General features: G+C 52.1%; 1 protein-coding gene across 4 annotated transcripts; it reads right to left on the bottom strand.

Moving 5' to 3' along the window:
• Positions 1-759: 759 nt before the first annotated feature.
• Positions 760-26,586, bottom strand: Stra6 (stimulated by retinoic acid 6). Of its 4 annotated transcripts, none has more exons than XM_028774524.1 (19): positions 26,524-26,586; positions 20,551-20,679; positions 16,735-16,801; positions 16,345-16,430; positions 15,189-15,328; positions 14,857-14,880; positions 14,517-14,683; positions 12,744-12,866; positions 9,886-9,953; positions 9,620-9,699; positions 9,364-9,425; positions 7,797-7,959; positions 5,970-6,045; positions 5,027-5,160; positions 3,963-4,080; positions 3,777-3,878; positions 2,683-2,846; positions 2,162-2,317; positions 760-1,600 (listed from the first exon to the last, which is right to left on the bottom strand). In XM_028774524.1, exons 2-19 carry the CDS (start codon positions 20,661-20,663, stop codon positions 1,431-1,433), a joined length of 2,013 nt encoding a protein of 670 aa, XP_028630357.1. In that variant the 5' UTR covers positions 20,664-20,679; positions 26,524-26,586; the 3' UTR covers positions 760-1,430. The 4 variants fall into 4 exon arrangements, with proteins under 4 accessions (XP_028630357.1, XP_028630358.1, XP_028630355.1 ...); XM_028774525.1 differs by lacking the exon at positions 26,524-26,586 and adding an exon at positions 26,021-26,351; XM_028774522.1 differs by lacking the exon at positions 26,524-26,586 and adding an exon at positions 21,290-21,664.

The following is a 26,586-nucleotide window of genomic DNA, read 5'->3' as shown; positions in this document are numbered from 1 at the left end:
AATTTTCTACGTCACCCCCTCCAGGATGTTTTCTTGGATCGTCTCCCACCTTCAGAGTGAACTAGGCCCTTTTCTTTGACTCACACTGCTCTAGGTGCCCTGGACAGATTATATTCTCTTGTGACTGTCTCCTTGTTAAGGGCAGAGACAGGATCAGAGTGGTCCTCCTGTGACTGTGGATTATTGATATCCCACATAGAAGGCATTTTGCAGTAGGTTAAGGGAAACTTTGAGCATGTTTTCTTTGGCCCCCGGGCAGCCCAGATCATGGGTTTGAATAGCTAGACGGTACCTCTGGTAACCTGTGCGTGTGTCTGACCTATGGTTAGGAATAAACAGGCATGATTTTGGGGATCCCTGATTCAAACCGTGTGAACCACATCGAGAACAATCCTCTGATTCATGGATCCTCCATCTAGTCCAAGACTCCAATGGGTCTGTATCTCTGCCGCCCCCTGGATGCTCATTCCACTGGCGTTAGCCTTGTCTGCCCTGAGCCTTCCCTCCAAGCCTTTCTTTATTCCCTAGAGTCTCTGCCACTCCTGCAGCCTCTTCTCCCCAGATTCTGCCTGTTCTTTAAAACCTGAAAATCCAACATCTACACTGTCCAGGAATGGAACTGTAGGATCCCTAGTCATATCACTCCAAACCGGGGATTCTCCCTATACCTACCTGGTGTCCAGCCCAGCACTTTGTTGGAATACCCCCAAGTGCTCTCAACTGCCCCAAATGGAGCTCAGATTAGATTTAGGGACAGCATAGCTGGTTCCCCTGAGAGACCTCCCCCAGTGAGGAGGAACGCCCCTCAGGGGCACATTTATTACAGAGCGCACACTAACTTCTTTCATGACAACTAACGGCATTAAAACTACAAAAAATATCTGGTTTTTGGAGTGGGCAGCTCAGCGGGGCCTCTTGGCGTCTGACTTGGCTGCGCAAAAAGGGGCGGGAGTGATAGGAAGAGAGAGGAAGGAGAGAGCTGGGTCAGAGAGGACGCCCACACAGGCTCCACCTTCATGGTGGGAGGGCTGGGGCTGAGGTGGGGCCAGCTGGGATGGGAGCTACTCAGGCCTTTCATCTCCAACAGGGAGTAAGAGGGGCCTCACAGAGGCCCCAGCAAGCGGACGGCAGAGCCAGTGTGCGGAGGAGAGGCCTAAATGTGCCCACCCTGCCTGCCCGTTCCAAGACAAAGAACCCACTAGCTGTTTTCTCTAGAGCCCTAGCTAGTAGCCTGGTGGACAAGCACAGACCAAAGTCCTCTGGAAGCTGGTGGTATAGACACAGTGACTCCAGTCCCCTGATCCCACAGGGATCGGCTGGCTGGCAGAGCTGCTGCTGGGGGAGGGGTTGCTGACATGAATGGGAGGGAGGATGGAAGACAGGAATGTGCCTCAGCACATAAAAGCAGGGTGGTGTGGTTTTCTTCACCCTCAGGGCTGGGTGCCATTGGCCTTGGCACTAGTAAGGGCTGCCTTCCGGAAGGCCTGCAGACTTGGGTTGTGTAGCAATGTGTAGGCCAGACCCCAGCGGGCCCTGCTCTGGCTGCCTTTGGGTCCTGCTACCCTGGTCATCAGGTCCTTGGTCTGTAGCAACTGCATCCCTGAAAGAGAGAGAGAGAGAAGGGGAGGGAGGAAGGCCTTCTATGAGCCCCAGCCAAGCTTCTGCAGGCCACAGACCTGAGAGGGATCTAAAACTCCCAGACACAGCCAGGGTTCCAGTTACCAGCGGCGGGGGTGGGGTGGGGGGGAAGCTGAGCTGCAGAAGCATGTCACTCTGCTGGTGGAAGAGCAGGGAGAGGATGAAGGCAAGGAACTAGAGGCTGTCGGGTGGACAGCAGAAGGTGGGAGTCAGGGAAGTGAGAGCCGGCCTAGTATCCCTATTATAGACCTCCTGGGCAGGAGATGGCACCTCACTCCCGGAGGAAGCCAGGGAGGAGTATCAAGACAGCCATTCCATTCTCTGTGCACACATAAGATATATGTGTGTGAGAGTCCATGTTAAAGACAAAAGCACTCTGAGACCCGAGCAGAAGGGTGACGATAGGAAGCTGAAGGACACGTGGACAAGAGACTTTTCCTGGCTCACTCTTTTGGAAGGGGCCTCCTGTGACTCCTTCCTGCGAAGCTGGGAGTCTATCTCCCCAGCCGGGGTAAAGAAGTACCTTCTTCTTCTTCTGCTGGTCTGAGGCTGTCCTGGGGAGCCAATGGGGGCCGGGGCTGTGGACGTGGCATATGAAGGAGCAGGGCACAGAAGGCTATGACTCCTGGATGTGATTGGCTGGCCTCAATCCTCAGGAAGTTTCGGTATGTGTGATAGCCTAGGATGGGTTGGGGACAGAAGGCTGAGGTATACACCCCAGCATCAACCAAAACACGGCACGCACACACTTCACATAGGCACTGGCACCCTTGTTAGAATACACCACAGCCACTCCGCTACACATGCTTCTCCTGCACCAAGAAGCTCTGGCACATCTCAGTACACACACACTGCACGCACCTGTGAAGCCCCGGCAGTACGCACACATTGCACACATATGCCTCACACCACAGAGCCTTGACAATGCTCACACACCCACTGCACATGGACATAGAAGCCTACTCGCACGGATCAGCTCAGAGGTCGGGGTGTAGCAGCTGCTTGGACAGCTCAGTCCCCCGGGTCCCTGCCTAGTGACCTTACCTGGATCCAGAGAGGCAGCTCTCTGCGACAGCAGGCTGAGGTCCATCTGGCCCAGGTGAACAGTGTTGTAGAGGGAAGAGAGGAGCACCCGCCCGAAAGCCATTACGGCTCCCACCAGCATGTTGATGGGGAAGAGAAGAAAAGTGGCTACGCAGAGGATGCGCCTGGGGGTAGGGAGGAGAAAAGTTGAGGAGGGCCTCCCTCACAGTCTTGTGCCAGGCCAGGGTCATACCTCTAAGACCTCAGGCTCTGTTTGTTTTCCACTGACATTGGGTGTGTTTTTGTACAGCCCAGAGAGGCCAGAGTTTAGTTTCAGGTGTCTGCCTCTATCACTTGTTTTTGTTTGTTTGTTTGTTTGTTTTGTTTTGTTTTTTGTTTTTTGTTTTTGTTTTTTGTTTTTCGAGACAGGGTTTCTCTGTGTAGCCCTGGCTGTCCTGGAACTCACTCAGTAGACCAGGCTGGCCTCAAACTCAGAAATCCGCCTGTCTCTGTCTCCCAAGTGCTGGGACTAAAGGTGTGCACCACCACTGCCTGGTTTATCACTTGTTTTTTGGAGACAGGATCTCTCACTCAACCTGGAGCTCACTGATTCAGCAAGACTAAGTCGGTTAGCATGCCCCAGGGATCTTCCAGGCATGTGTCACTGTGTCCAACTTTTTATGTGGGGTCTGAGGAGCAAGTGAACGCAGGTTCTTATGCTTGCATGGCAAGCGCTTTACCAACTGAGTCATCCCCTCAACCCTCCACCTATATCTGTGTGACCCGGATGTTCCCACCTTCCTCCTCTGGGTCCCCTGTCCAAGCTCCTCTTGGGAACCAAGATCTTCCCACGCCCTTGCTCCAGAGTGAGAGATCTGAGGGAATAGGATGTTGGTGATTCTCAAAGCAAGAAAGCCTCTTGGCAGAGCTGGGTTAACAACTCTGTAGTAGTGTGTGTATCTACCATACACTAAGCCCTGAGTTTGCAAGGTTGTGGGTTCTCAGCATCTCAAAATCTCTGTGACAGGTAAGAAGGAGGCATTTTTACAAGGCAAAATCTACAGAGAGAAGAGTCTGGGGTCTGAGGGAACCACAAACTCAAGAGACCATCTTACCGGTTGGTCAGCTCTGGGTATCCATGGTGAGTCTCCAGAAAAATCCAGTTGGCAGCTATGTTCTGCAGGATTACAGCCAAGACCAAAGTCAGCCAGAAGGGCCTGTACATGGGTAGGATTTGGAGAGGGCTGCCGTTAGTGGTCCCTTCAGAAAGTCCCAAAGCCCCTGTTCTTTGCCTCACTCACCATGTGGATTCCAGGAATCGTAGGAGCAGGAGATTCCTACCATGGAGTAAAGGCACAAACACCAGAAAGGCCAGGGCTGTGGTCCCCAAGAAGAAGATGACCTGCTGCACCAGGAGCCCTGCAGGGGGCAGAAGGGACAAGGGGACAGACAAAAGGTTCTGTGAGAGCCAGTTAACTCAAGGAAGCCAAGGGTGTCTGTGCTACTTCCATTCTGTGTCACTGCCTGAGCCTTGCTTTCTTTGTCTACAAAATAAGGACAGTAGTCCCTTTTAAGACTCCAGGAGCCTCAGAATCCATGCTATTGTCCCCGCTTGATCCTGAGTTCTCAAGCATAATTACTTTTTAAATAGGCACATGTGTGACTGTGAATCAGAGCTTAGCACCTGTAGGTGCTGAGTGAGAAAGGCCATGGAAACCATCGGGCTATACGGTCACCTGGAATGGTGCATACAGAAGGGCTTGGGAGGTCTAAGGTTGACCAAGACGAGGAACAAACCTTTTAGTTTTACTATTCCCTCCATCCCCCACCACACCTTGCTTTCTTCCCCTGGGTGAGAATGGGAGATCTGAGGACCAGGTCTGGCCTTTGGACTTCCAGGAGGAGCCAGGTCACTCATAGTTCAAGTATGTTGTACACCATGGTGTCTAAGGGGGGAACTTGAGGCATATTCTAGAAGAGTCCTTGAGGGTCATCTGAGCAGATTGACTCAGAGCAGCCAACACCCCTATGCAGCCCTCACATGTCCATGCATCCTTGCTGGCATCACCCAGGAATGACGAACCCTTCACCTTGAGGCAAATCACTATGGCCAGCCTCCTCCTACAGAAGCATCCATATGCTACATTTGGACCCGTGTCCATCCTGCCCACAATTACCCAGATGCACCTTCCTCTGAAGGGTTCCCCTTTCTGGGGGCTCCTAACCACCATCCAGAGCAAGCTTCCTGAGAGCAAAGAGAACAGGTAGGTTCCCCCTACCACCCTGCCCAGCCCAGGAAAATCTTTGCCAAGTACCCCTACCTCCCACCAGGGCCCAGCTCTGGGAACAAAGCAAGTGGGCTCACCAAGGCAGCTGAAGGCCGTCTGATAGGCACTGAAGCTCATCCAGCAGACTATGGCTTGGCGAGAGGGGTGAGTACTCTGAAGAGGGGGGCCCAGGTCCAGGGCAGCCCCTCGGTGTAGTGCTTGAAGATTGGCCCTGGGTTGAGAACAAATAGTGACCTTGGGGAACAACACAGTACCCCTAAATGGTAACCTAGGGCAAGCATCTGGCCATCAGCAGGGAACCCCAGGGCTTCAGTAACCTGGTGGTTAACTCAGTCTTTGTATGGTCTTCCTGAGGAGGTGAGGTTGGTGGAGTCTTGGAAGATCCCAGAGAGAGGGCACAACCTTGAACCACCGCTGGGAACGGAACTGGGACCCAGTTGGGTCATCAGGGAGTAAGGCAAGGCAGAGGGCCTCAGATACCAGGGCAAATAGGGTCAGCTCTGTGGTCTAAAGTCCTCAAGTAGGAACGCTGAGGCCTGGCAAGTGCCCAGAGTAGGTAGACCAGTTGTCTGCACCAATCATTTCTCAGAACAATCTCTCAAATGGCCCTCTATCCTCCACAATACCTGCTCACCCTCCAACTTGTATGAAACTGTTTATCCACTTCTCTGACCTTATTCATGAAGTCACACCTGCCTTTGGTACCCTTCATCCTTCAGCCCCAGCCCTCCCAGGGCCCCTTCTCACAGGCAAACTCTCAAGCAATGGGTTGTTCCCTGTACCACTTATACAACTTGAGGACAACCAGCTGTGTCCCTGTGTCCCTGGGGGGAAATGAGCCCCACCTTCTCCCACCACACACAGCCTACTTGGGGCAGGGCATGCACTCTGTGGCAGCCTGACCTGCAGTGGTTTTACCCTTCCCTCCCGGATTGGGGTCCCTCAAGTCCTCAGGACTTTGATCGCTTTCCTGTCTCTGTACCCTATCTCTGTATCTCTGTGTCAGGGCCTGTAACTGACCTGTGTGTCCTCAGGGAGCGGAGCAGGAGCAGGAGCGTTAATAAACAGGATAAGACCAGAGCTGAGATGTAACATGCTGGATGGGAGAGAGCAGGAGGGCAGGGGCTAGAGGATCTTCCAGAGCCTCCGACCCCTGTACTTTATTCTAAGAGGAAACCACTGGGGTCCAGCTCCAGGTCTTGGGTCCAACACTGACCTGACATTGTCTATGGCTTCATCCTGCCCAGTAACATATGATAGCCAAGAAAGGGAAAAGGCCACTTTGAGTCGCAGACATGGCCTTCACTTAGGTTTTGTTGCTTACATCACTAATGACCCCTATAGGTAGAGATCCCTACCTGGCATCTGCCTGCAACTCCTCTCTTCCTGCCCGTGTAGCTGACTTCAGGGGGCCTTGTGACAAGCACAGGCTTCACTCAGATGGCCGTGCTGCTGTGGCCCACTTCCCAGAATGTCTCTGGCCATAAATCCATCTGCACCTGTATCAGTGGCCTTGTTTGGGTCACAGAGAGTTGTGTCTCACTACCTACCTTAATGATGGAGGTGATAACTGCTACCTATCTCCTCTGGATGGGGCCCTTCTTCTCAACTCTCTCCCTCACAACCCTGACCATACACAGAGACAGACCGTCAGGACCACAGTCCCTGTAATGGTGAATAGACAGCTCTGAATATAAGTATAAGAATATTGTGGGGCTGGAGAGATGGCCCAGTGGTTACGAGCACTGACCACTCTTCCAGAGGTCCTGAGTTCAATTCCCAGCAACCACATGGTGGCTCACAACCATCTATAATGGGATCTGATGCCTTCTTGTGGTGTGTCTGAAGACAGCTACAGTGAGTGTATTGTGGGCATAGCTGACATGCTCCAAACCCACATGCCAGCCAGCCTCACCCTACACTCTCACAGCAAGCCTACAGGGTCTCTCACAGGAACTGTTCAGGGAGGGCTTGACAGCCCATGCCTCTGTACCCTCCCTGCTCTGCCTTACGCTGCCCGAATGTCATGGCCTGTGGAAGAATGACGGTGTGTGTGGGGGGAATATTTAAAGCAGCCACACCTCCATCTGCAATGTTGGCAGCCTAAGCTCCAACCATTGCATGCTAGTTCCCCCAAAGCCAGAATGTTCATTTCAGCAAGGGAACCTCCATTGGGCCAATGGAACATGTCCCCATGAGTCATGACTCTCAGACTTTGTGACAAAGTGGAAGGAAGTCCTAACTTGGGCTTCAGGGATCTATATTCTATCTACTGTGCCCTGTTGTACAACCTAAGGCCAGCCCCGCCCCATGTGACCCCCACAAGTTTCTGGGAGAGGCTTGGGGAGAATAGGATGGTAGCTATAAGGCATATCAGACCCTGAAGGGACAGCTGGTAGTGTGTTTATAGGACTGAGGCTCATTTCATAGGAAGCAGGAAGGAGGAGATGGTCTAGACAGACCAGAATTGGAAAGAGAAAGCAAGTGTCCTACCAGGCTACAGCCTATGTCAAGAGGGATTTATTACCCATAAATCCCACCCCATCCCATGTACTAGTCTTCTTCTCCTTCTCTACCCTGAGGCCACACGACCATGGGCTTCTCTGTCACTACAGCTGGAGAGTTAGTCAAAGATACTGGGACTGGGAGAGAGGAAGATGTCACAAAGGTTAATAAGGACCATAGGCTGCACAGACATGGACACTCCAGCTGCCCCCACTTTGAGATGTGGAATGGAGACCCAGTGCAGGAAGGGACATCCCTTGTGTTCACGGCAGGCTAAAACCACATCCAGTAGCCGGTCTCCCGTCCCCACTATGACTTTTCAGGGACATCAAGCAATCTCACCTTCCACAGCCCATAGGTGATGTTTCACCAGTTCCACCACCTCCTGCCTGTCTTCAGAGAGCACGATCCCAAAGCCAGCCAGCAGGTAGGAGACATCTGTGTTGATTCCCGCCCTCACCTTCTGCACAGTAGGTACCACGCTCACCAGCAGCAGCAGGGCCACCTGGAAAAGCCCCACTATGAGGACAGAGAGGACCAGCTCTGTGTGTACCATCCTGAAAAAGTGTCTCCTAGTCTGCTAGGCAAGACTCTAACCAGCTGCAGCCACATGCCCCTAAACTGCCCCAAGAACAAGTCCTTCTGCCCTCAAACAGAATGTGACATGAATGTATGACTTCTGCCCAACAGGTCAAAGATAGGCTATACCTTCTTATTTACCTCCACTTGTCTATATAAGCTTCAGAGTATAGGCATTTCCAACTTTGGGCTGGGCTGATAGTTCAGTCAGTCAAGTGCTTGGCAAAACTGAATTTGATTTCCCAGAACCCATATAAAAAGCTGGGCATGGTGGCTCCTGCAACCTAGCACCGGGGAGGCAGAGACAGGCAGATCCCTGGTGCTCAGTGACCAGGCAGCCTAGCCTGCCCCGGCAAGCTCCAGGCCAGTGAAAGATTCTATCTTATAATACAAAGTGTAACTAAGGAACGATCTGAGGAGTTATCCTTTGGCACACACGCACACACACATGCACACACACACACATGCACACATACACACATGCACACACACACACACACAGAGGGGTAAGTGTGTGTGAGAGAATCCATCTTTTCCATGGTAAAGAAAACAAATGAATATTAAAGATAGAGACCCTTGGGTTCAAATTTTGGCTGCTCTAAGATGTTAGCTGTAGGCACTGGGCTGAGTTAGATGCTCTATGCCTCAGTTTCCCCTGATTGTAAAATGAAGATAAACCAGACCTACATCACCCCAGGAGTTTACATTGTTGTTGCTTTGTTTCTTGTTTGTTTGTTTGTTTGTTTGTTTCAGACAGGGTCTCCTCTAGCCCAGGCCAGCTTCAAACTCACTTTGTTACTAGGGACAATCTCGGACTTCTGGGCTGCCTGTCTCTACCTCCTAAATGATGGGATTACAGGCTTATCTCTAAGCCATGCTGAGGATTAACCCAGGGTTCCACATATCCTAGGCAGACAACCTACCAAGTAAGCCAAGTAGCTCCTATGCTAAAGGTAGTAGTGATTCGTCAAACATGGCAACTCACAAAATCCTTGCAACGTAGAAAAGTGATTTTATTTCTTCCATTTTACAGATGAGCTAATAGTTTCATGAAAGTGAAGAAATTTGGCCAAGGTCACCCAGGAAGTGCACAATGGCAGTACAATTTAAGTCCATGTTTATATGACTTTGAAACTTACGAATCATTATATAAACCTGCGAAGGGCTGGCATCCCTCCCGCTGGGTAAGCTAATGTTTCCAAGATGCACAACAGCTGATTGGCTAAGGGAGAACACCTGGGGATCTGATTTGGGCCTGGGGCTGTCTCATGTTTGGAGGTCTGAGGACAGGGGTTCAGGGATAACGAACACTGCAAAATGTAGGACACACCTGGTAAGTGGCTGTTCCTGTCAGGGTGGCCGAGATCACCAGCGTCAAGGGCAGGCGGAATCCTACCAGGAGAAGGCATGTGGAGAAAAATGTGACCCAGCCTCTGTGGCCCCATCCCTTCCAAGCCAGACCAGTGCATCCCTGTCCAAGACCGGCAGCTGTCTCTACGAGGGTTCTGAGGAACAAGCTGACCCTTCCCACCAGCTTCTCTGAGCAAAGACTCTTCCTAACCCTGGCTCTCCACCGCATCACCTACCTGGCTGCGGAGTGTAGATAGAATCCTGAGAGAAGGCCCAGGCCCGAGACAGGACGCTGCGCTTGGAGGCGGGGTGGGAGCTGCAGACAGATCCGGGTAGGTTAAGCCTCAGGGGAGAGGCCTCTGCTCAAGGCCACATTCAAGTTGGGTCCCAGCACCATGGCGCTAACAAGAGCCTCCTCCACAGCATACATCCAGTCCTACCCTCCCACAGGTTGCTCCCTGAGCCCCAGCTCTCTGCCTGCTGAGGCATGCCCAGACCTTACCAGGCATCCAGCTTCTTTGGACATAGGAGGGCTCTCAGATACTTCTCGGAGTAGCTGGTCTGCAGCCCCTGTATAACAGGACAAGGGTTACAGTCTGAGATCTGCCACCAGCAGTCCCTGGGGCCCTGGCCAAGGACACTGAATGGATGAATGAATGAATGAATGAATGAATGAATGAATACCAAGTAATTTCTCCAATGCCTCCTGATTTGGACAGTGGTGGTGGAGGGTGGGGAGGCTGACCTATGGGGACAAGGGTCACACCCTGGAAAGCTACATCCTCCACAAATAAAGAGAATCAGATTCCTATCACAGAACCTGAAATGCTGGGAAGTTCTTCCCAAGATCCCCTCTTAATCAGATATCAGTTCTCTGTCCTCTTCTAGCCAAGACTGGGGCCAAGGGAAGCCTGGGCCCTGTGGGCTCACTGCTGCTCAGGATACAAGATGGTGCTAGTCTAGGGCATAAACCCTAGGATCTCCTCCTGCTCTGTCTTACCCTAGGAAGATCACAGGGTAATGCATTTACCCAAGCCACATTCCAAGCCTTAAGCTGCCTGCACAGTGCCAGAGGCCTATGGGAAGGTGGGACGAACCTCTGTGGGAGAAGACGGGCCAGGGTCACCTGTTGCCAGGGCAGCTTGAGGACCTGAGGTAGAAGTGGGTCAGCTCAAAGCTTAACTGAGTCCCTTGTGGCTTAAATCTTTCTGACTTACTGTCCAACAGGATTTAATTCTCTTGGAGCTGTGGAGGAGAGGGGGAGGGGCAGAAGAAACCGTGGGAGGTGGGGGGGGGAGTCTCTGGGGACGTGTACCTGGCCTACTGTGTCTTCTGGGGGACCCTAGGCTTTGCAGAGAGAATGTGAATCTCAGGAGAGCAAGTGACGAGCCCTTGGGACCCTGCTGTGAAGGTAGCAGATCTGGAGCCAAACCAAGAGGCTGGGGTCTCCTGGACCGGATAAGTCTCCTGAGTCCACAGGCTTTCCTTCTCTATGCCCTTCATTTCTCCTCAGCTCCAGTTCAGTGCCTGCCAAGGCCTCTGCCTATCTGTGACCCGAGTAGCATGCACCCCAGAGAACACCACCTTGGGTGGCCCTGCCCCTCGCTACCCTAGGTCATCCGGGGGAGGGGAGCTATGTTATTCAAGTCCATGCTTGTGCCCAGAGACATCCAGCCTGGCTGGGTTTGCAGCTGGTAACTCATTCATCTCTTCGCCCTTGCTTTCCCCCTCCGGCCTGGGCCTTACTCACCCCATCTGGGCCCTCTCCTGGCCTCCCCCTCCCTAGGAGGCCTCATGACCTACAATCCTATAGCTACAGACTCGGGAGACTGGGTTTGTGGGGGTGCCCATCTCCCGGTGGGTATGAGGCACTACCTGCAGAAGGTCCAAATCAGTGGATTCTGAAGTCCCAACATCCAGCCATCCCCTGACATGTGGGTGGAGCTTCGAGGCCTTCTTGATAAGTTCTTAGTATTTTTCAAGAATGCTCTCTCGTCATGAGACATCCATTTACAGCATCCACTCCTCCGAACAAGTCACAGTACTTTCTTTTTAAAAGTCGTTATCTTTTATATCCTACCCTGGCCTTGAACTTCTGGTTCTCCTGCCTCTGCCTCCCAGGTTCTGGGAGCCATGATGCCCAATTTATCCTTGGTGCTTAGGACCAAAAACCCAGGGTCTTATGCATGCTAGGCAAGCCCTCGTCCAACAGATAAAACCTCAGCCTTGTAGGGAATCTCTTCTGAGCTTCATTCTGCCCAGGACACACATATGTGTATAAACAGCACAGCTCCCACTCCACGATCAGCTCTTTCTGTTGCCTGCTCTTCTCCCACTCCACGGGCTCTCTGTCCTTTAGACTCACTGAATTCTGCCTCCAGGAAGCCCCTTCCACCAGTCAACACTCGACTGCATCTGACACCATTCAACACTTCAGATCAGTTCAGAATGAGCTTCCTGGACCAGCCTGACATCTAACTCTGCAGACCCACAGGACCCTTGGATGGCTCACTGCTGCAACCCTCAGGGGTTTCCAAGAACTGAATCCCTGAATTTAGTTGTCCTTTGCTGAGTCCCCACTCTGCATACAGCCTGGGTACCCTAGAGACCTTCAAGAACCTGGCTTAGCCCTTTCTGCCTGGGGAGGACAATACAAAACAGTTGCTCTGATTTTTTTCCCGAGGCTTTCTGTGAGGAAAAGTTCTTGCTGAGCCTGACAACCTGAGTTTGACGCCCAGGACCCGGATGGTGGAAGAAGAGAACTCAAGAAAGTTGTCCTATGGCCCAGGACATTCTCTCTCTCTCTCTCTCTCTCTCTCTCTCTCTCTCTCTCTCTCTCTCTCTCTCCTGCCAGAGGAGGACAATACTAAACAGTTACACTGATTTTTTTTTCCTAAGGCTTGAAACATTTTTGAAAACTAAGAACTTATCAAGAAGGCGTCTCAGCTTCTCCCACATGTCAGGTGCTGGCTGGATGATGAAACTTCACACACACACACACATACACACACACACGGAGAGAGAGACAGAGAGAGAGAGACAGAGAGAGAGGGACAGAGACAGAGACAGAGAGACACACAGAGAGAGACAGAGAGAGAGACAGAGACAGAGAGACACACAGAGAGAGACAGAGAGACAGAGAGAGACAGAGAGACAGAGAGAGACAGAGAGAAACAGACAGAGAAGAGAGACAGAGACAGAGAAAGACAGACAGAGAAGAGAGACAGAGACAGAGAGGGAGGGGGAGGGGAAAGAGAAAGGGAGAGGGAAAGGGAGAGGGAGAGGGAGGTAATTTTAAAACACAGGAGGCATGGACGTGAGAAAAAAGGTGTCAGAGAGCAGCCCTGCCCACGCCTTTACCTGGGAGCCTGCTCCTGTCCGGTAACGGATACTCTGCACCAGCTGTACTGGATACCAAAGGCTCAGGAATCCAAGACCCAGAAGCAGAGGCAGGGAGGCCAGCAAGGAGTAGTGCTTGTAGATCTGAACAGACAGACACTCTATCAGACCTGCCTTCTGCCTTCTTTCCAGGATCCATTCCCACCCCACAAGGCACTGGGGATGGCCCAGGAACCATGGCAAGCCTCTGATTCTAGGGCCTCCAGACTAGGTCACCTCCCCATCTTATGCCCCAATGGCCTAAGCAGACCTCAGAGAATGTGTCACAAGTTCTTCCTAGATCCCCATGGGCTTCAGCGAGACCTGTAACCTGACACCCACTTTCTCCGTTTCTGTGCTCCCAGAATGTTAGGGCACATACTATTAAAAACCAGACAAAGGGGAGGGGGCGGTGAGGAGATGGCTCAGTGGTTAAGATGATTGGCTGCTCTTCAGGGGACCTGGATTTGGTGTCTAGCACCTATGTGGCAGCTCACAGCTGTCTGTGACTACAGTTTCAAGGATCTAGTGCCCGCTTCTGGCTTCCACAGTGCTACATGCCTGTGATGTGTGTGTATGTATGTGCACGCGTATGTGTATATGCAGATACTCATATACATTTTAAAAATAAAAATTAAATCTAAAAATAACTACACAAAGTCCTAATTTGGTCTACTACAGTTTATCTATTATATCCATGAGAGACCTTCCTGGGTCGGCTTCTTCCATATTCATTCATTTGATTTTCAATTCAGTATAGGATTTTTTTTCTTTTTGAGAGAGAGAGAGAAAGAGAGAGAGAGAGAGAGAGAGAGAGAGAGAGAGAGAGAGAGAGAGAGTGTTTCATGTATACCAAATTCCAAGTGCTAAACAATATTCAAGTCCCTTGACAAAAAAAAACTTCTTAGGTTTTTGTGTTGGGGTGGGGACTCTTTGCTTTCTATTTTGAGCCAAGGTCTAGCTCTGTAGCTCAAGCTGGCCTCAAATTAGTGATTCCCCTGCCTCAGCTTCCCGAGAACTGGTATGACAGGTGGGATCCATGATGCTTGGCTTTAAAAACAATTCCTAATCTTCACCTTCCCGGAGAGATTGGCGTTACCAACTCCATTGACAGGTGGGGAAACTGAGTCTCAGACAAGTGCCACTTCTCTCAGAGCACTTAGCACTAGGCAGGGCCACCTTGCTTGTGTATCGTGTCTCTACTTCTGGAAGGACAGCTCCTAGAAAGTCAGGGACTTACTTTATTTTGTCTACAGGTATATTTCAAGGCCTGGAAATGTTTGTTGATTGAATGAACGAAGTGGCACAGCTGTGAAACTGGATTGTCTGGCTAGAAAACTGACACCATTTCTTTTTGGATCTGGACTGGGGAGCTTCTTAGTCCCTTGCCAGTGACAGTGAAGCTAGTTCTGGAGTTCTAGAATTCTCCTTTAGACCTCTGAGGTTATTTCCCCACTCAGAACTTCTCTCTCTCTCTAGTCTCCCTGCCTACAGAAAGACTCAGAAATCAGGGGAGGGATGCTATAAGCATCCTCTTCCTCCACTCTGCCCTCTGAGGCTGAAAGCTGCTGGGGACAGGGCCCAGATCCCTGCCCCAGGTCTCAACCTCAGAGCAGCCAAGCTTGGTACAGACATGGATTGATGGGCACGAGATCCCGAGAATGACCGAGGAAAGCAAGGAAGGCCAGAGTGTAGACAGAGATGAGAGTCAGGCAGGTGCACCCTCAGCCCTGGGCCACTGGGAGTCAGAGTTACCTTGGGGTCCTGAGGACACTCTGCTCTCTGCCAGACCTGAACACCAAAGTGGGCCCAAGATAACACAGTACCCAGTAAGTACGCAGCTTGGTGCCCTGCCGTAGCACAAGCAGCCAGAGGGTAGTAGAGGGCTGGAAAGTAGAGCAAAGCCAGTAGCTTCCAGGGCCCTAGAAAGAGAAACACATGAGAGACATTAAGAGAGAGAAAGACTCAGGGCCTAGACCATACCCACAAGAGATGCTTTTCTGTCCCCATCTCCGAAGCCCCTCAGCTGTTCCAGTGCGTGAGAGCTCACTTTGCTTGGGTCTGAGCAAAGGCTCTGTGATCCTAGCCAAGTTACCTCTTGATGTCTCTGTCTCTCCATCTGTAAAAAAGCCAAAAGCAAACCAAGAAGTGCTTAGTGAGGTGCCTGAGTAAGTACTCAACAAACTAAGTACTACTTTATCGCTGCTTTCTTCTCTGACCCTTAGTTCTCTCTACTGTAAACTAGAACTATTAATATATCCCATCCTTTGTGGAGACTGTTGCTCTAAAGAGGTCATTCTGCGGCCAGCGGTACCCCCTACTGATGGCTGTTCCTGTTGCTGTCACCTCCCCCAGCCAACCTTAATAAACCAGGACCCTACCCTGCCCTGTCCCATCAGGCCAGCCCCAGGATCTTCTGCTGGATACCTGGACTGGATACTGCAGTGAGGTTCAGGAAAGGCAGTGGGTTCTCATCAGGGATCAACAGGCACAGATTGCTGAAGAGGACCACAAAGACAGCAGCAGGCACTGTCCAGGATCTGTCCCCAGCCAAGAAATCCACAGGGCTGCCATATATAGGGATGGAAGAATAACAGGAATACAGTCAGTCCCTGCGACTTCGCCTCTCCACAGTGTGCTCCCTAAGCTGTCAGGTCTATAGTCCAGAGGGGAGAATCTCTTCACCATCCATTCATTCGATGCCAGCATGCTTGTGGAGAGCCTAGAACCCATCCTGAGCTGGACCCTAGGGCACAGGCGCTAACAAGCTCTAGATGCTCCACCCACCAGGGGAGCTCCAGGAAACAGCCGCCTCCTCCTGAATAGATCTGTCAGTCTGGGCTGGCAGATCTTCAGAGAACACAGAGAGTCATAACATCCTTGTGTAAAGACAACCTCCCTGGGTTGTGCTGGGTGTGGACCAGGGCAGAGGGCAGACAGCGGGCACGGCAGTCCCAGGCTTGGGTTCTCTGCTTCTCTACTCTCACTTGTCCTGGTGCTCTGAGAGCCTCATCCTGCTTCGTCTGCTCCCCCAGCAAAACAGACTTCTCCCTGCACCAGGCAGAGTCTCTGGGTGCTTCCACAGCAGTCTCCAACTCCCACAGGACTTGTGGCTGGCACCTTTTCTAACGTTTGCTGTCTCTCTCTCCAGCCAGCCCAGTCCTCTGCCCTCAGGATGACACCCAGCTCACTCTCTGGAGTTGCAAAGCCAAAGGAAAAAGGAAAAGAAAGCTGCAGCCATGGAGGCTACAGGGCAACTGCTCACTGCTCATGATCCCAAGATAGTCTCAAGAGAAACATCTGAGACAGCATGGGGGCTCTATGTCTGAGGGCTACATACCAGGGCCTACATTTCTCTAGAACTCTTTCCTCCACGTCCTGATCTCTTAAGCAGGTAGATGGAGTAGCCTCTTCACCCGCCTGTCTAAGCCAAGAAAGCTGTGTGGGGAGGGCTCTAGACTGAGAAAGACAGGGCTGTTCCTAAGTCAGAGCTGGCTTTAAAGCTTCTAAGAAGTCACTCAACTTCCTAAAGGAGACTTATCAGCTGGGTCTCAAATGGGGCTTCCCAGAGACTAGCACAAACCTGGGCAGTCCAGGTCTGCGATGACCACAGTGTGGCCAAAGCCTGCGACGTCTCACCACCAAGGCCAGCAGCAGCAGAGCCAGGAGCTGGAGGAAGAGAGAAGCACAGGGCTTGGATGTCAGGCTTCCCAGAGATCGGAGTCCCAAGATTTGTCCCTGTCAGTCTCAAAAAAACGCTCCCCACCCACCCAATTATATACTCGGGTGACGTCTTAGAGACTGGCTAAAAGATGACAGAGTTAGTTGGTCAGCACTTTTGGCTTGGGATCCCTGTAGGGAGAACTCCCAAATAATCTTTCCTGGAGGTACTAGGTCTCTAGCACCATCCCAAATGGGAACACAGATCCCTCTGCCTTGACTGGCAGCAGGTGGCAAAGCAGGCTAGACTTACCGACAGTGAAGCCAGGCAGGCATGAAGCAGGGCAGGGGGTGCGGTAGGCTGACAAGGGGGATTCACCCTGTGGAAGAAAGGATTCACAGGCTTAGCTGTAGCTAGGGTTTAAGGCAATTCCCACAGAGAAGGCCTCACCAGCATCTCCCTCAGCTCCCACCGCAGCCTGTTTGGTTCCGCTTTTCAGGGTGAATCTGGGCGCCCCCCCCCACCTTGTGCTGTGCCAGCCCTGTGTCATGCTATAGGGCTAGAGAAAGGAGACTCTTGGGAGACATAGAGTATGCAGTTTGGTCTAAATATCTATTCTTGCTCACCCAAATAATTCCTATCCTCCAAGGATCCTCCTCCTCGTCCATCCATTTTTTAGGGGACTTCCGGCTGCTCCTAACCTCACAGAGACTCCTCTTCACAGAGCAGAGGTTAAACACACTATCTGAGTTGAACAATCTAGCATCCAGTCTTGTGACTTCCTTCTGGTGCCTGACTGATCCAGGACTGGAAGGGCCCTCTCTCTTTCCCCATTCCATCCCATTAAAAGTGTTAATGTACGGTGAAACGGTTTGCACACTGCACAGGGATGCTTGACCAACAAAATAAATATGGTCAGAAATCCAGGCCATTCAGCTCTCCATGTTCTGTGCCTGCTGAGCTGAACACACCAAATGAAGTATTCTTTTTCCTAATCACCACAGAGGCTCCCTGGGGGCTGGCAGACGTCCTGCTCTGCAGGTAACTTCAGCACAAAAGGAAGCCAGAGGCAAAGAGCTTGCTCGATGAGGACCTCTGAAGCAACTTCCATGTCTGGGTCACGTGGCAGAGAAAGCTCGGGACTACAGATGGGTAAGTGAGGAGGCTGGGTACCAGGGCCGATCGCTTTGTAGCCTGCAAGGGCTTGGGTCTGAGAGCCAGGGGGAGGTTTCCAGTGTGAGTGAGGCCTGGGAAGATGGGACTGTGGAGGTTGGGATGGGGAGGAGGGAGGGGAATGATTGGTTGGGAAGAGGGAGGAGGGAAAGGCTGAAAGGAGTCTGTGCAGTGGCTTGGTTTGCCTTGCTAAGAGGCTAGGCCACCCCAACCTGCTATATAGCAATGAGAAGTAAAGATGTCTGCAGAGCCCTGGGACCACCTGCTCCGTCAGCCTCCTCCATCCGACTTTCTTGCAGGACTTTCTGAGCTCATCACTGAGGTGGAGGAGGTCAAATGGGTCTTTCCCGTGCCACTTCTAAGCCCCAGATAAGCTGCTCCAATGGGAAATGTGCCTGCCATGCAGGAGTGTGGGGATTGGTATCTTGTCTGAGCTTGGGTCTTGCACCTGCCCACACCTAAGTGCAGTGTGTGGGAGGGGGAATGGGTGGAGCTCTGGCCAGCCCTAGGGTCTCAGGAGCATCACTCAAGTCCCTAAACCCTTCCCCGTGTCTAGTTTCTGCTCAGCCCAGTGCCTCCAGCCACACCAGGACAGAGATGTAGCACGTTGACCCTAAAGCAGCTTGGTGACTTTCTCACAAACCCACATTAAACTAGAAGCCACTCCAAGCCCGGAAACCTTATTTAGGGCCCTGTCTTCAGAACCTCTGGTCCTTACTGAGCATACAGTTTCTAGATGACACCTAGTTTAGTGTGTTTGCTCCCGATGGGTGGGGACTCAGCCTTTGTACAATTGGTCAGGGGACAACATAGATATTACCACAAGGACCACAGAGAATCCTCTCTCAGGAGAGATACAAACAGGTACTAAGGAGTGTAGAAGGGAGAGAAAGTTTTGTCTGGCTTCTGAGAGGTAGTTGAGAGGACCGGTCTTCACTGTCAGCTTGACTGCATTAAACAATGCCTAGAAATCAGGGAGGTAGCTCTTGCTATGTCTTCGAGGGTGTTCCAGAGAAAAGGAATGGAGAAGAAGAGAACCTTCCTCAACACGGACAGCACCACCGCTTAGGCAGAGTGCTAGCATTCGTCTGGCTGTTTCCTTACTGCCCAGATGCTTACAAGCACCAATTGCTGTGCCTGAGCTGCCACGATGGACTGGACCCTCAGACCATGAGCCACAATCCCTTTCCCCTTGAAGTGGCTTCTTGTTGGGTATTGGATCACAGCGATGCAAATGTAACCTTTAAGGTGCTTTCGGGCTTCAGCTAGACAGAAGATCTGTATCTCCATAGGAAAAGAAGGGTAGAGGTAGCCTGGGCTGTGGAGACAGCCTCAAGCAGGGAGAAGACAGTATAGTTGGCACTAGACAAGTCTCTCAGTTGGCCCAGAGGAAGGCCAGGGCAAGGTTAAAGCTGGCATGGGAGGCACTAAAATATTATGGAGCCTGCCTGTGCAAGAAGTCTGTGGCTGAGTCTATCCTGACCCTGGGCCCCACCCTAGCTCCATCCCACAGTGCACACTAAGGTACAGAAAGTCTGCATCCTGGAACTCTTCAAAGCTTTGATGTAGCACACCCCTGGGGTGTCTGACTCACAGAGGGAGAGGTGAACTCAAGTTCATCTCCTAGGGAATACCCTGTACTCCCTCCTAGCCTCCCATTCTCATCTCCGGGGGAGGAGGGAAAGAAGTGGGTTGGTGTCTAGACTTGTTGGTTGTTTTTTTTTTTTTTCCTTAAAAAGGTAAATTCCAATAATTCCCTTCATTCTACAGAGCCTTCTCTCTGAAGACCCGGTCCCCACCACTCAGTTACTTCATTCTGAGACTGTACACAGATATCCTAGCAACAGCGAGTTACAGGCACCCGGCTTCCAGCCCAACCTGGTCCCCGATACTCACAAGGACACAGTTTCTGATTGGGTCCTTACCCCAAAGTTAAGAGCTTGGTTTCCTTGGAGAGCCTAGGCCCCTCCTCTAGTCCACCACTGCATAGCCGAGCTGGAGAGGCTGGGAGAGGGGCAGCCACAGCCTAGCTGACCACAGGCTTCTTCTGCAGGTGGCCAGAACCGTAAGTCCTCCAAACAACAGTTCTTTCCCTTGGGTCTGGGTGGGGCCTCAGTCCCTGCTGGGTGACCCCAACCAAGCCAGGCTGCAGCCCTAGCCTCTGGGGAAACACTTGAGCATTTTTTCCTTCTCCAGTTTCAAATTTTAATGGTGAACAGATGTGCACACATCTGGCTGAGTACCACCCCTCCACCCCATCTCACCCCACCCCCACCTCTCTGCCTCACCTTTCAGGGGAGAGCCAAACTCAGGGTGCCCCAGAGGTAGGCAGTCTTAGGGGAGAGCAGTATTATGTCACAGAAAACCCCAGCTCCTCTGCCAAGGTGCCCAGACTAAACACAGATAGGAAGGGTCTAGGTCAGGAATTCTTGGGACAGCCATGGGGTGAGGGTAAGCTGACCTACCTGCACACCCTCCTTGGTCTAGCCTGTACATTTTCTTCAAGAACAACGCCTCCTTTCCCTCCATACCTCCCCAAACTCCCTCCACTCAGAGTGGTCCAGAGATAACGGTTCGCCAATGTATTCCTCAGTGGCTTCCCAGGTCTTTCTCCTACAGTTCTGACTCTCCCATGCTTGTAAAGCCCCAGAGACAAACCCTACACCAATCACCACAGAGGTCTGTGACCACCCCTCTCCCTCACTGCTCCCCATCCTGGCTGGCTATGGGCCACATGACCTCAAGCCCTTCTTAATAATAGTTCAAGGACTGTTGCCCCCAGGTTTTATAGAAAGTCTGAGGCCCAGAGAGGCTGTGAGTTGCTGAAAGGTCACACAGCAGATAAACAGGAAAGCCAATCTTAGGCACTTCCCCAGGGTCTCTCTGCCTCCATCTTGGCAACCGGCTCTACCCTAACCGGCTCTGACGGCTGCCTGAGCCAATTGCCACACTTACCCCTCTGGCTGCACCTCCTCAGCTCCTAGAGGGTCCTCGATGTACCAGCTGCTGTAGTCATCTGTCACCCCGGAGGAGGTCTGGCTTCCATTCTCAGACGCCTGGGACTCCATGCTCCAGCTCTTCTTCCTTGACCCCAGACAAGTGGGGGGTGGGGGAGGCATACAAATGTGAAAAGAGGCTTAAAAGAAAAAAAGAAAGAAACAAACAAACAAAGGAACATTTCTCTTTTTAATCCTAAAGGTTACTTTCTTGCTTTTAGCTCTCTGGGAAAGTCCTCTGGGACTGCAGGTCAAGAGAGAGCTGCAGGAGGGGCGGTGGGGCTGTGTGGGGGCACACAGGAGTCTCCTCTTGAACTTTCCTACCCAATCTTGAGTGGTCTGACAGAGTATTCTGCACCCCTGGAGGTTCAGGCTCGTGCTGGGAGCGCCTAGTGGACCAAATGACCTGTTCCCAGTTGGTTCACTTTCAAAGATTTCTCTTGTGCAAACTGCCCGCAGAGACCCCTTCCTTTCCCGCCCCAAGCCCACCCAGATGGACCCACAGACAGAGTAGAAAGGGGGACCAAGGAGGAAGGAGCCGCAGAGATGAAAGGGTGGGCGGGCTGCGGCCGGCTCCACTTGGTCTGTCCTGCAGCTGGTCTCTCCACCCCTGGGGTCCAGCCCAAGCCCTCCCCTCTTCACCAAGGCTCCCTTGAGACCATCCCCCAGTCTCATTTGCCTCCAGTCAGCCCCTTTACCTTTTCAGCCTCAGTGCTGGGAACACACCATAATTCTTGAGGAACCCCCGAAGATGGATGGCTGCTGAACATGTACATGCCTACCTTCTAGTACCTGCCCCAAGCTCTCCCGCCTAGGCAGAGCCCCTCTTCAGAACCCAGCATTGTGGAATCTTAGGGTAACACCCGACTGGGGCTGGCCACAGAGACAGAGAGGGAACCTAGCCACATGGTCTCCTGAGTATATATGAGGGAGAACACACGTGTTACACCAGTAAAAACCTTTTTGTTCTTACGACTTGATTTCACAAGAAGATAACTCACCCCCACAGGCGGAAATGAGTCCTTCAAACTCAAACCAGACCTGCGAGAAGATGAACTTCGTCTGCTTGCTGCTGCTGTTCTTGTTCCAGCCCCGGTGAAGGGGTGAGGGTTTTCCTATCCTCCCAGAGGAGCTGGACCCCTGGCTGCCCCCTCCCTTCCCTGGCCCAGCCTGTGGGGAGGAGCAAGAGGCAGACAAAGCAGAGAGCTGTTCTCAGCTCGACCCGACTTTCTGAGGCTCTCGATCCTTCAGTACTCCGCAGGGGATTTGGGCCATGGCCTTGTCCAGATAAGCTTTAAAAGCATTTTTATTGCATTTATTTATTTTATGGGTGTGTAGTTTGGGGAGGGGATCAGCACATGCCATGACAGAAGACAACTTACAGAAATTGACCCCCTCTCTCCATCATGTGGGTCCCGGGGAGGACAGAACACAGGTCACTGGTCCCTGGTCGCAAACACCTTTACCCATGGAGCCATCTGACAGGAAACCCCCACCTCCTCATAAAAAGACACTCATCCATTTATCCTTTCAACAGAAACTTACGAATCACCTACTATATGCCAGGCCTGCTCTGGATGCTAGGACTAGAGAGAGCACAGTTCAGAGGACTAACCTACCAACATACATTATATAACCTCCAGAGCCTGGGATTTGCATGGGGGGGGGGTTGTCCTGACCAGTCCCAGAGGAACTGTGTTTGCAAAAGAGCAGTGGGAAGAAGGAGAATTCCTGAGGAAAAATCACCTTTGGGTGGACCTGTGAAGGACACCAGCTGGTCCCTGGACCCAGGCAGCAGAGAGGAGTTTGCTCGTTCACTGTAGAAGGAAGCTCTGGGGTGAACTTCAGAGTGGACAGAGCCTCAGTCTCACAGGTTCCCCGCTGCTCTGCCAGCCAGGCCCATGAGGCCAGATGGGACCTGAGCCCTGTGAGCCTTCACTGTCTCCTTCCCAAACGTTCTATCTTCCAGGAGGAAGGCTCTGCCTTCCTCCCCATCCCACAGAGGAATTGTAAAGATGGAGCTTTCTCAGACACAATTCAGAAGCCTACACTGAACCATCAGATATCAGGGGTCAGGCACATTCTGCCCCTCAGGCTCTCTGGGGACAGGGCCCTACCTTCCCCTGCTTTATTTCTTTCCTTTAGGACTGTGCCTGGCTCCGAGATCACAGAGACTTTAGATCCAGTCTGGCAAAACCACTCCTTGTTTTAATGGTTCTTCTTCACTCCTGGTCCTATGTCATAACGCTGCTACGTGCCAGGCTTGCTGGAGCCCTCTGCTCCAACGCCAGAGCCTAGCATGCCTTTCTCCTCTCAAGGGTCACAGATCCTCAGCACAGAGAGCAATCAACCCGTATCTCAGCCCTGCCTCTCACGATACCTTTAACAAAGAGCTCAGTCCTACTCTGTGGCCATTGCCTGAACAAGACAATGGTTCGATACCTCTATCTGTCAACTTTGTCCTGCCTTAGAGGGGTTCCCTGCCACCTCCCAAACCTTGTCATTCATTCCAGATATCTTATGTGATAGCTCTGTCTCACCTACTGGTGTCATAACCCACACCATGAGGTTTAACATGTAGGGCGATAGGAAGAGACAGTTTGCCATGAACCATCAGAGCTGAAGACAAAATACAGTGGGGGAAGGGAAGGAGAGCGAGCAGGGTAGAGCCAACTATATGCAGTCTAAACCTGAAGGGAGGAGGAAGGGACCCTATCAAGCTACCTGAAGGAGTCCCTCTCCACTCAAAGGTGAACCCATGGAGATAGCTTCTTGCCAAGGCTAGGTATGGTCACTATCCCACCTCCCTGTACCAAGTCTGCTCCACCAGAAGACTTCCTATAAAGCCAGAGATCCCAAAATGTCACCTTCCCTTCCCCTAGGGAGATGCAGCAGCCACCTTGGTGACAGCTCTACCTCCCTGGCAGGGATAAGAAAAATATAAACTTTGTCTTTCTCTGTTCCCATGGACCCAGAAGCAGCACTGGGGCCAGCACCTGGGGCAGAGCAAGGGAAACAGGGCAGGTTCCCACATGGCAGAGGGTAGGAAAATTCAGGGAGAGTCAGACTACCTGTGGTTGAGTGGTGGTTCTGCCCCTGCAGCCTTGAGTGACTCCTTACTCTGGTTGGGTCTTAGCCCCACCTCTGTGGCAACCAGCCTACAGATTCTTCTATTGTGGCTTCTCCCCCAAGACTGTCTTCAGTGACTTCACAGCCCGAGAATGTGGAGGCACCACACCAGACATTGTTGTAGCAAGCATATCAAAGCATATCAAAGCCACAAAAGCCAGGCTGTGGCCATTCAGCACCCTGCCCCGCCCCCGTGCCTTCTATCTACCCTCTGGTTCTTCCATCCACTCTGGTGAGAGCAGGGGGAAGATCCATAGGTAATGAGTAACCATGTGCCTTCATCTGAAGACAAACCCACTTCTTAAGCCCAAGGCTCTTCTTCATCCTGAAATAAGAACAGCATGGTCTTCCCACCTACACACCAGGGGACTAGCTTGGAGAATGATAATAAATTGCCTAGCCACATGGGCAAGCTGGTAAGGAAGAAGATTGGGATCCAGGGATGCTAGGATATGCTCTTGAAGGATTTCTGCAAAGTCCTGGGCAACAGGACCCAGCCTGCTCCTGGGAGCTGGCTCCACGGTAGCACATGTGAGTTCTGCTGTCAGGATGGCATGCTAGAAAGAAGAGACAATTGGAAGAAAGAACTATGGAGATCAGTGGGAAGTGGAAGGCAAAGGAGGGAAAACAATCTTGGGGGCCTTCCTGAGAGAGGTGATATGGAACAGGGCCCTGAGATCAGAGAGGTCAAACGAGGCATGGTCACAAGAACGAAGCAACTTAGGAAGCTGAGAGACCAGGGGAGGCAAAAAGTCCAGCGCACCAGGGATGGCAGAACCGCCATCACACTCCAGCCTGTGTGAGCTCTGGTGACAAAGTGCAAGACCTCAGCTAGCGAAGGCCCTGGGACATCTGGGCTTGGTAGAGAGAAACCTTGGAATGGAGCTGGTCCTTAAAGGTTCTGGGATAAGGCTTCCTTCCTCTTGATGTTTTTGTTCAAGTTGATTAAACCTGAGGAATGTTTGTGTCCAGGAACAGAGGCCCACGTGGGTGCTGTGGTTATCAAAATCTTCAAAGGGCAAAGTGTTCCTCTCAGGAGAAGCCAACTGCAATCTGCAAGGAATGTGGGCAGCAGCACCCCAGGACCCAAAAAGCACCCCCAGAACTCTAAGGCACTGACAGATCCAGTAATATCTCCTACACGTCAGCAATTCCACAAGAACCCCCAGAATACCAGTGACTCTCCTGGTCCCCTCAGAACCTCACAAGCACACAAACTCACTTTAAAAACCTCCAGACTTCAGCCTGGGGAGATAGGAAGAAGGAAGGTCCAAATCCCAGTGAGTGGCCTTAGCCCACAGATCCCCCATCACCCTCTAATGTCCTATCCCAGCCTGTGCTCCAAACCCAGCAACATACCCTGAGTCCCAGAGCACCAAATCTCAGCTACATCCCAATCCCACAGAAAGATACAGGACCCGGTGGGTGCTTCAGTCTACCCAGGAGCTGGGTGATGGCTCCCCCAGAGATCATGTAGGTAAGCAGAACGTCTTCTGTAGCCCCAAGAAGGCAGGGGATTGGGAGTCTGCCCACCTGTACATCACACACAGACACACACACACACACACACACACACACACACACACATCGATGCTAGCACACCCAGCACATACAGGAGCCAAACTATCTTGGCCCCAAACAGTGGGGCTGGGAAGCAACCTGTTGACTGCCAAGCTTGAGAGAAAGCAAGTGTGGGTGTTCTTTATCTCTCTTTTCCTTTGCCAAACAGGAGGGTCAGAGCATCATGGGATGCTTCCCTGGAGTTCTATGCTTCCTTGCCTATAGCACCATGTGCTGGGCTGATGAGGCAGAGCAGGGTAGCTGACTGTTCCAGGGGAGGGGCATGCTCTTCCTCTCCCAGAGGAGTGGGTTGGGAGAGATGACAGACGCTCAACTTCTGCTCAGGGCAGAGGTAACATTCTTAGTGTCATGGAGTGACGGGTCTCCCTTCTGGTGAGGCACTGCTGGGATTCAGATCTGGAGTGCCACCAACTCCTTGAAGGTTGTGGGGCTTTAAGGGCCTTGAGGCCTCCTTTCCCTTATGTCCTCCCTGGTGGTACCACCACGGTGAGGTCTTGTGCTGACTGCTCAAAGATCTCCTGCCTAGCCCAGGGCAGGGCTTTCTATCCATCTGGACCTGGTGTGACATTCTGTAACATTCTCGTATGTTTTTTCAAGCTCCCACTCACTTCCCAGTCCCCTGCCATGCTCATGGTTGCAATCTGGTCCCTCCGAATAGTCCCACTCCCTGCTCCCACCCCTTCAGGCCTCCACAGTTTGGCTCTGGGTCACAGTCCTACCTAGCTTTCCAGGTTGGCTCCAGCCCACTTCACCTTGAGAGCTTCCTTGACTTCCCCTTCTGGACCTCTTCCACTTCCTTGACCGATCTGGGGAGACGCAGCAGGGTGCTCCTGACCAACTAGTCTTCTCTTCCGAGTCTCAGCCTGTTAGAGCTGGGATCCCGGAGGCTGGCTGCTTGTGAGGCCACAGTAGTTGTCCTGAGCAGGGTCCCCACACCTGCTTTAAGAGCCACGGTTTGATCTCCTGGAAAGCAGTCCCCTCTCAGCCCTAGACCTCTGGGATCAGCAGGGGTCTACCCTCTTGTGTCTGCTCAGCTCTGTGCCCCTGAGCTGCTGGGGCCCCTTCACAACAGGACAGGAGCAGGTCTCTCCGCCCCTAAACCATTTGTGGAAACTTGATCCCCCTGGCCCTCAGAATCACCCCCACCGGAGAAGCCAGGGCTTTGATGGCTGAGTTTCCTCAGCTGTGGCCAAGGGTAGCTCAGGAACCCCCCCTTACCTACCCTCATTTGTCACTATCCATCACTCCCAGGAGGCCATCGCCTGATGAATTGTACTGAGCCCAG

Source organism: Grammomys surdaster, unplaced genomic scaffold (genome assembly GCF_004785775.1).
Source record: "Grammomys surdaster isolate TR1022 unplaced genomic scaffold, NIH_TR_1.0 241, whole genome shotgun sequence".
In the NCBI taxonomy this organism is placed as follows: domain Eukaryota; kingdom Metazoa; phylum Chordata; class Mammalia; order Rodentia; family Muridae; genus Grammomys; species Grammomys surdaster.
Note: the sequence above shows the minus strand (reverse complement) of the source record. Positions and strands in the feature narration are given on the sequence as shown.